The sequence below is a fragment of the Humulus lupulus genome, chromosome 7, assembly GCF_963169125.1.
Source record: "Humulus lupulus chromosome 7, drHumLupu1.1, whole genome shotgun sequence".
Taxonomy (NCBI): domain Eukaryota; kingdom Viridiplantae; phylum Streptophyta; class Magnoliopsida; order Rosales; family Cannabaceae; genus Humulus; species Humulus lupulus.
Genome location: NC_084799.1, coordinates 84,035,378 through 84,044,575, shown reverse-complemented (window position 1 = coordinate 84,044,575; position 9,198 = coordinate 84,035,378). Strand labels below are relative to the sequence as shown.

Sequence of the window (9,198 nt, the reverse complement as noted above, 5' to 3'; positions counted from 1 at the left end):
TAAAACATTTTTTTCATTCTTCCTTATTTTCTTATTTTTCCCTGTCCTACTATTCTTATTCCTCTTAATTAAATCTCAATGTTGATGTTACTAAAATCCTATTTTCCCTAATAGTTAATGGCCGCAATATGGAGTGTCAAGTACTATTAACAATGCCCACCATTGAAAGAATCACCAAGTACTTTTTTCATGATGAAGCCTGACATATATCCCCTAGTTGACATATATAAATATATTTGCATGAAAAGCGCTGCAAAGGTGTCAGATTATATTGACAGTTTTGAATCTGAGGAATATGGAAATGTCATCATTTTTCGACATCCTTGCATCACCTTACACCCGTTTCTACAACTAACTATAACGATATATATATATATATATATATATTCTGAGAGTAGTTTCTCAAAATCCAAACTAATTCTGTTAATAAGTTGTTTGGTTCTCAATTATCATAATAACTTCATTAGCTTTCAGTTCTTGGTCTATAAAAGGACTTGTAGGATTCACTTGTTCATACAACACAAAACAGAGAAGAGAAAAATGAAGAGAAAAGAACACAGTGAAGAGCACTATACAGATGAAACAACAGAAAAGTCAAATTAGACGAGAGAGCTCAAGTGTGGAAATCAAGATTGAGTATTGAGAAAGGTTGTGAGAACTGGGTTTGGGGAACTGTATTGAGAATCACAACTATTGGGAAAGTGCTTGCTCAGGGATTGAGAGGAAAACACCTGTGTGATTGAGTGTTTAGAGAGTTTGATCCAAGATTGTTCCAAGAAGCTCCATTGAAGTTTTGTGCTCATTTTGTTGATTGAATAAAGAAGAGATAGTGGTTCCTAAAACTAGATTAGGTTCAAGATCACATTGATCTTGTTCTGAACCAGTATATATACTTGTGTTGATTTATGCTTTCATATTTTTCGTTTTCTAATTGTTTGATAATTAGTCTTACTGATTTGTGTTCTTAGATTCATCTCTGGTTTTCCGAGATTCATCTGAGGTTCTTGAACTGGGAAATTTATCCTCATTTCCAACAAAATCAGAGCCAGGTTTCAGATCAAAACGGGAGAAGAAAGTTCAAGATCCTAGAGCTTCCGCATTACAACTGATACAGAGCACAAGTTAGAAGACTATGTCAACCATGGCCAAGTTCGAGCTTGAGAAATTTAATGGTACAAACGATTTCTCATTGTGGAGAGAAAGTCTTAAAGGAATTTTGGTACACCAGAAAGTAGCCAAGATTCTTGGAGATCAGAAGTTGCTGGCTGATAAGAAACCTGAAGAAATAGCTGAGATGGAAGAAATGGCCTATTACACCATAATCATGTACCTATCAAATGGAGTGCGAAGGAAATTGACATCAGAGACTACGACAAAGGGATTATGGGGTAAGATGGAAAAATTATATTTAAAGCCTTCTGTTTCTAACAAGATTAATTTACTTGAAAGACTTTATAGTTTTAGAATGAATCTTGTTATGTCTCTAGATGAAAACATTGAAAAATTCAATGAAATCATTGTAGGTTTGGCAAATATCGAGCACAAGGTGGATGAGGAAAGTCAAGCAATAATCTTGTTGCGCTCATTACCAATGGCATACCAAGCAGTGAAAGCTGCAATAAAGTATGGAAGAGATATCATCTCACTAGATGGAGTTCTTGGAGCATTGAAGTCCAAAGATTTTGAACTTCAGTTGGAGAAAGAATCCAAGAAGGATGAAGCTTACTTTGTTCGTGGAAGATCAATAAAGAGAAGCTCTTCAAGAAGCCATACACCATTTCACTCACGTTCTAAATCAAGAGGAAAGGATTCAAGAACATGTTACCACTGTGGAAAGGCAGGACATATCAAGAGATTTTGCAATCTGTTAAGAAATCAACAAGGGTCTAGATCAAACCAGGACCAGAGAAGACCCATCTACAATCAATTTCGTAATGAGAACAAATACCAGCAAGGAATGAAGTCTCAAAATGATTCAGCTGCTGTAGCAGAAGGAGAAGATGAATGTGTCTCAGAAGGAGAACTATTCTCCATCTCAAAAACCACCATGACAAGGGAGTGGATTCTTGATTCGGGATGCACATTCCATATGTGTCCCAATCAAGAATCATTTTTTGATTATAAAGAAATTAATGGTGGTAAAGTACTAATGGGTAATGATGTTTCTTGCAGGGTCTATGGCATTGGCAAGGTAGCTGTTAAACAATTTAATGGTGAGGTCAAGGTATTGACAAATGTGAGGCATATACCAGAATTGAGGAGAAACTTGATTTCTCTTGGATCTTTGGAAGATGAAGGATACAGCTACAAGTCTACAAATGACATCTTGAAAATCACTAGTGGCTCTCTAGTAGTGATGAAAGGGAAGAAAGTTAATGGACTGTATGTACTGGAAGGAGAAACTGTAGCAATTGCTGAAGCATCTGTTGTTAAGACCCGGGAAAGTGAGATGCATCTGTGGCACCAACGGATGGGACATATCAGTGAGCAAGGGCTGAGAGAGCTTCACAAACAAGGAAGCATAGAAAAGTTGGGCATTACCTTTCTGTGAAGCATGTGTATTTGGAAAGCAGTATAAAATTAAATTCATTGCAACAAAGCACAATACCAAAGGAGTCTTGGAGTACATTCACTCTGATTTATGGGGGCCTAGCAAAATACCAACACACTCAGGTAAACATTACTTTTTATCTATAGTAGATGATTATTCTATATGTGTTTGGGTATATTTACTTAGGACTAAAGATGAATGTCTAGAAAAATTTTAAGTATGGAAAAATCAGGTGGAAAATCAAACAAACTCTAGAATTAAGACTCTTAGAACCGATAATGGCTTAGAATTTATAAACCATGAGTTTGACATATTGTGCAATGAGTATGGTATCACTAGACATAGGACAGTAGGTAGTACTCCAGAACAGAATGGAGTTGCCGAGAGGATGAATCGTACTCTACTGAATAAGGTTAGGTGTATGCTAGTAAGTTCAGGGTTGTCTAAATCTTATTGGGGAGAAGCACTTGCTACTGCTTGCTATTTGATAAATAGGAGTCCTAATAGATCTATAGATTTGAAAACTCCATATGAAATGTGGTATAGAAAAGCCCCAAGCTTGAAACATTTGAGAGGTTTTGGTTGTGCAGCATATGCACACCAGTCCAATGATAAACTAGGCACTAGATCTGTCAAGGGAATTTTTCTTGGTTACCCTATAGGAACTAAAGGTTATAGACTTTGTATTAATCAAAATGGTAAGCCTAAAATTATAATTTCAAGAAATATTATCTTTAATGAGCATGATTTTCCTCACTTGAAAGCCGAGATTGGTAGTGTTTCAAATGATGCAAGTGGAACAAGTAAAAGGAACATGGCTGAGTTTGAAGTTAAGCTGAGAAACTTTAAAGGAAATACTCAAGCTACTACTAATATGAATGACCAAAGTGAATCTGAAACTGAGCTAGATGCAACAGAACAACAACCTGATCTATCTGGGTATTAACTGGCAAGAGATCGAGAGAGAAGAGTTATACAACCTCCAGCAAGATATGCTGAAGCTGACTTGGTGGCTTATGCACTTGCATCAGTGCAGCAAAATGACACACCAGAACCCAACAGTGTTGAAGAGGCTCTTTCAGGGAAGAATAAGGCTGAATGGAGTCAAGCAATGAAGGAAGAAATGGATTCATTGAGCAAAAACAGAACATGGGATTTAGTTGCAAAACCAAAAGGTCAGAAAGTGATTTCATGCAAATGGATTTTCAAGGTGAAGGAAGGTCTAAGTAAAGATGAGCCTTTGAGGTTCAAAGCAAGACTTGTCGCAAAGGGGTTTACACAAGTGGAAGGAATCGATTTCAATGAAGTGTTCTCACCTGTAGTAAAGTATAAGACTATACGATTGATGCTTTCTCTTGCAGCACAACAAAATTTAGAAGTAGAACAGCTTGATGTCAAGACTACCTTCTTAAATGGTTTTATAGAGGAGGACATTTATATGCATCAACCACCTGGTTTTCAGGTGGAATCAAGCAACAAAGAGATGGTGCGCAAGCTTAGAAGGTCACTGTATGGGCTTAAACAGTCACCACGACAATGGAATAAGAGATTTGACACCTATGTTCAAGACATTGGGTTTGTTAGATCAAAATTTGATCATTGCCTATACTACAAAAATCTTGAGCAATCTACATCAGTTTTTCTCTTACTATATGTAGATGATATGCTTATTATGGGGAAGGACAAGACAGTGATAAAAGGTATCAAAGACAAGTTGAAAGATGAATTTGAAATGAAGGAGCTCGGTCAAGTCTAAAAGATACTTGGGATAGAAGTGACAAGGAACAGAAAAGATGGGATTCTCAATCTTAAACAAGCAAGTTATATTCAGAGGGTACTTCAGAGATTCAACATGCAGGATTCAAAGAGTGTTTCAGTACCTCTAGGAGGACAATTTGAACTTTCAAAAGATCAAAGTCCAAAGATTATTGAGGAGACAAAGGAAATGGCAAAAGTCCCTTATGCTATGGCGCTAGGGTGTTTAATGTACATCATGGTCAACACTAGACCAGGCATAGCACATGCTCTAAGCATTCTTAGCAGGTTTATGTCCAACCCCGGATTAGAGCATTGGAATGCTCTTAAGTGGCTACTTAGATATCTAAAGGGAACTACAGAGATGAGACTGAGATACAACCAGATGGATCAGAAAGTTACACTTGAAGGTTTTGTAGATGCAGACTATGCAGCAAGTAAGGATACAAGGAGGTCAACTACTTCATATGTATTCACAACAAATGGAGATTGCATATATTGGAAGTCCCAACTACAGTCAGTGGTGTCACTATCAACAAGTGAAGCTGAGTTCATGGCCACCATCGAAGCATTCAAAGAGGCAATATGGTTACAAGGAATGCTACAAGAGCTGAAGATGATGAAAGGTAAAGCTAAGATATACTCAGATAGTCAATCTTCAATTCACATCTGTAAAAATCCAGTATACCACGAAAAGAGCAAACACATTGACATTCGTTTGTTTTGGATAAGTGAAAAGATAGAGGAAGATGTGATATCTTTGGACAAGATTGGTACTGAGGATAATCCAGCTGATATAGGAACTAAGGTGCTACCTGTGAACAAGTTTAAGCATTGCTTAAACTTGCTCAACCTTGGTAACTAATGCTGGAACTCTAGGATCACTATCTCTACAAGTGCAATTCTATTTAGGTTGTGATTTGAAGAATCTAGGTGGAATTTGTGGGAGTAGTTTCTCCAAATCCCAACTAATTCTGTTAATGAGTTGTTTGGTTCTCAACTATCATAACAACCTCATTAGCTTTCAGTCCTTTGTCTATAAAAGGACATGTGGGATTCATTTGTTCATACAACACAAAACAGAGAAGAGAAAAACGAAGAGAGAAGAACGCAGTGAAGAATACTACACAGATGAAACAACAGAAAAGCCAGATTAGACGAGAGAGCTCAAGTGTGGAAATCAAGATTGGGTATTGAGAAAGGTTGTGAGAGCTGTATTGAGAAGCACAACTGTTGGGAAAGTACTTGCTCAGGGATTGAGAGAAAAACACCTGTGTGATTGAGTGTTTAAAGAGTTTGATCCAAGATTGTTCCAAGAAGCTCCATTGAAGTCTTGTACTCATTTCGTTGATTGAATAAAGAAGAGATAGTGGTTCCTAAAACTGGATTAGGTTCAAGATCACATTGATCTTGTTCTGAACCAGTATATATACTTGTGTTGATTTATGCTTTCATATTTTTCGTTTTCTAATTGTTTGATAATTAGTCTTACTGATTTATGTTCTTAGATTAATCTCTGGTTTTCCGAGATTCATCTGAGGTTCTTGAACTGGGAAATTTATCCTCATTTCCAACATATATATATTTAGGGGAAGTCTGATATAGGGGTTTCATTTTAAGCCCTATCGGTAGGGCTCTCAGTGTTCTCAACCCGTGAACAGTTTTCGGCGCGATTTTTTTTTATGACCCTGTATATTGTAGCTATTTAGAGCATCCTGCAGATTTTCAGAAAATTCCGAATAGTTTACAGTACCGAAAACTATGCTCAAACATGTTGTTGCACGCGTGACTAATTTTTTTTATGCGCGTGAAAAACAACATGTTTGAACCTAGTTTTCGGTACTGTAAACTATTCAAAATTTTCTGAAAATTTGCAGGATGCTCTAAATAGCTACAATATACACGGTCATAAAAAAAAGTCGCACCGAAAACTGTTCACAGGTCGAGAAACACTGAGAGCCCTACCTGCAAGGCTAAGGCTTAAAATAAAGCCCCTATAATATTTACTCTTTTAACCCTAATAACATACATTCACTGTAGTACTAAATATATATATGGCAAATGTAGGAGCATTTCCCAGAGATTTGTTGTTTTATGCAAATATAAATGTACTGTGTGCACTAGATATAGAGTATGGTGATTATGGTAGTGAATGAATGGGAAAACATGGGATATCTATGTAAGAGGATGAGACCAGGCATGTTGAATTTTGCAGAAAGTACATAACCCTAGCTAGTACTATATGTTGGTCTAAGACACGTTCTAGCACTAAAATAAAAAAAAAAAAAGGAGCACTAAATTTTGTTAACATCATGAGCACTGTGATGAATAGGTATATATTATTAGACTCTCTTTTATTAATCATCATTAAATTGTTTTGTTTGTCTAATAATAAGAGAGTCGAGTACTTAAGAATGTTAATTAACACTAGTTGTATTGGCCGATCGATGGTGATGTGTGATCACTTCTCTAAACCATTTTTTTTAGCAATGTGCACGCGGGACCCACAATTCTATGCAATGAGCAACACTTGGCCGAGGAAAGGGTCCCACAAGTGTCCATAAATAATGACCCCTGGGAAGGGCAGGGAAGTCGTCACAATACAAACTCTCCTCTGCATATCTTTTGTTTTTATTATCCAACATTTTAGTCTTTCTCTCGCCAAATAACCTCATAGTGTCGACATGTTTCTCCAGAATGATGAAGAGCTTAATAATTTGGTAACTAAAATCTGTGATCTGTACGAGCAAATCTCAAGCCTCGAGAGTCTCAAGCCCTCCAAAGATGTCGACACTCTCTTCACCCAATTAGTCCTCGCATGTATACCACCTTGCCCAAATATTGATATTGACAACCTTCCCAAAAGGGTTCAAAACATTAGGTCTAAACTTATTAGGCTCTGTGGTCAGGCCGAGGGACTTTTGGAGGCTCATTTCTCAACCATCCTAGCCTCGTACAAAAACCCACTTCACCATCTCAACATCTTTCCATACTATAACAATTACCTCAAGCTAAGCCATCTCGAGTACCAAATCCTAAGCCAACACTTCAATCAAGAGCCTAAACAAATTGCTTTCGTGGGTTCTGGTCCCCTGCCTCTTACCTCCATTGTATTGGCCTCAAATCACCTCACCAAAACCTATTTCCATAACTATGACATCGACGCTTCGGCCAACTCCAAGGCTCATGCCTTGGTATCCTCGGATTCTGACCTCTCCACACGGATGGTCTTTAAAACGACTGATGTCATGGATGTTACTACGGAGCTGAGAGAGTATGATGTTGTTTTCTTGGCTGCTCTTGTTGGCATGGACAAGGAGGAGAAAGTCAAAGTGATTGAGCATTTGGATAAGTACATGGCTCCAGGGTCTCTTCTGATGCTTAGGAGTGCTCATGGTGCTCGAGCTTTCTTGTACCCCGTTGTTGATACCGATTGTGATCTCCAAGGGTTTGAGCTCCTCTCTGTGTTTCATCCCACTGATGAAGTAATCAACTCAGTTGTTATAGCTCGCAAGTACTATGATCCAATGATGCTGCCAGGTGTCAACTCCCCATCGATTGATCAGCAGCAGGCTCCGGCTGGAATCAATACGGGCTGCCCCATAATACTTCCCCATAAGTGCTCTCATGAGATTGAAGCTTTTAATCCTCTCAATATTCATGGGAACATGATTGAGGAACTGGGGTTTGAGGAGAAACTTTCGTGAAGTACTACTTCTACTTCTAGTAGTAGCAGTACTATATATATACACTACTGGTGATAATCTTTGTTCTCATATGATCAATCTTTCTCAATCGGTCAGGTTCATGTGATCATGATTATCGTTATATATATATATATATTTATATGATGGTTTGTTTTGTGTCGTCCAATTATTCTGTTCCTTCCTATAATATGTGTTGGATCATGCATATCTAACATATTTAATTGGTATACTAGCAGCTAGCTAATGTGTTCCTATATATTTTGGATCAAAATATGGTAACATGTTAAAAATGGGCTCTCCGTATATCTAGCTTGTGGCTATGCGTATGTATATCTCTAATAATTTGTTCATCTCTAGTACTACCTAGCTAGATTTGATGTGTAACGTATCATGCTGAATATCTTTTTCTTTTCTCCTCATGTACTATAGCTCTTTCAAGTTATGTGTATTAATTCAAAATATATAGTGATAACTCTTTCAAGTTGTGCATTAATTCAAAATATATAGTGAACAAGACTCTATCTCTTCTTTATTATTATTGTTCTTAATTAACTCATAGACATCCTATAGCTATATACCAATCTAATTATTAATTGCTTCAGTTATTCTTGATTGTGTGTAATACTAATATATATACTCTGGTTTAACTTTAGCTACATGTTATCTCTTTGGCCAGGTCTTGTCATTAATCTTTCACACATCACATATATTTAGTGCAAATATATTCGAAAAGGGTTCTAAAAACATTTACCTATACGTTCCTACGCTGAAGGTTTACTATTCATATACGAACATTGTGCGCGCCTTGAACGATTTCAGTTTGTATTATTTCAGTTCTTCAAGTTTTTATACACTATAAGGATCAGTAAACAGGTCATAATGTGCTGACAAGTACTATTCTTGTCATTGAGACTATAAAATAATTAACCACGTATATATCTCACTTGAAATATTTCATCCCTGAATGCTATACACTTGTTTTTGTAATTTTTCAATAGTACTACTTCTTTTGAACCTTATTTGTAGTGCATGTATGTAATCAGTACCAGTGGAAAGGATAAAATAGAGAAGAAAGAAAGACAGAAAAAAAGAAAAAAAAATAGTCAAAAAAGGTCAATTTATAAAGAAACTCTACTATTCTGTGTTGGCTTGAAAATAAATAGAGAATATGGAACTAAAACGACG

General features: G+C 36.8%; 1 protein-coding gene across 1 annotated transcript; it reads left to right on the top strand.

Moving 5' to 3' along the window:
• The first annotated feature begins 6,755 nt into the window (after positions 1 to 6,755).
• On the top strand, positions 6,756 to 8,545 carry LOC133788391 (nicotianamine synthase-like). Its single transcript, XM_062225861.1, has one exon. The coding sequence runs from the start codon at positions 6,991 to 6,993 to the stop codon at positions 8,011 to 8,013; it is 1,023 nt and encodes a 340-aa protein (XP_062081845.1). The 5' UTR covers positions 6,756 to 6,990; the 3' UTR covers positions 8,014 to 8,545.
• Positions 8,546 to 9,198: the final 653 nt, after the last annotated feature.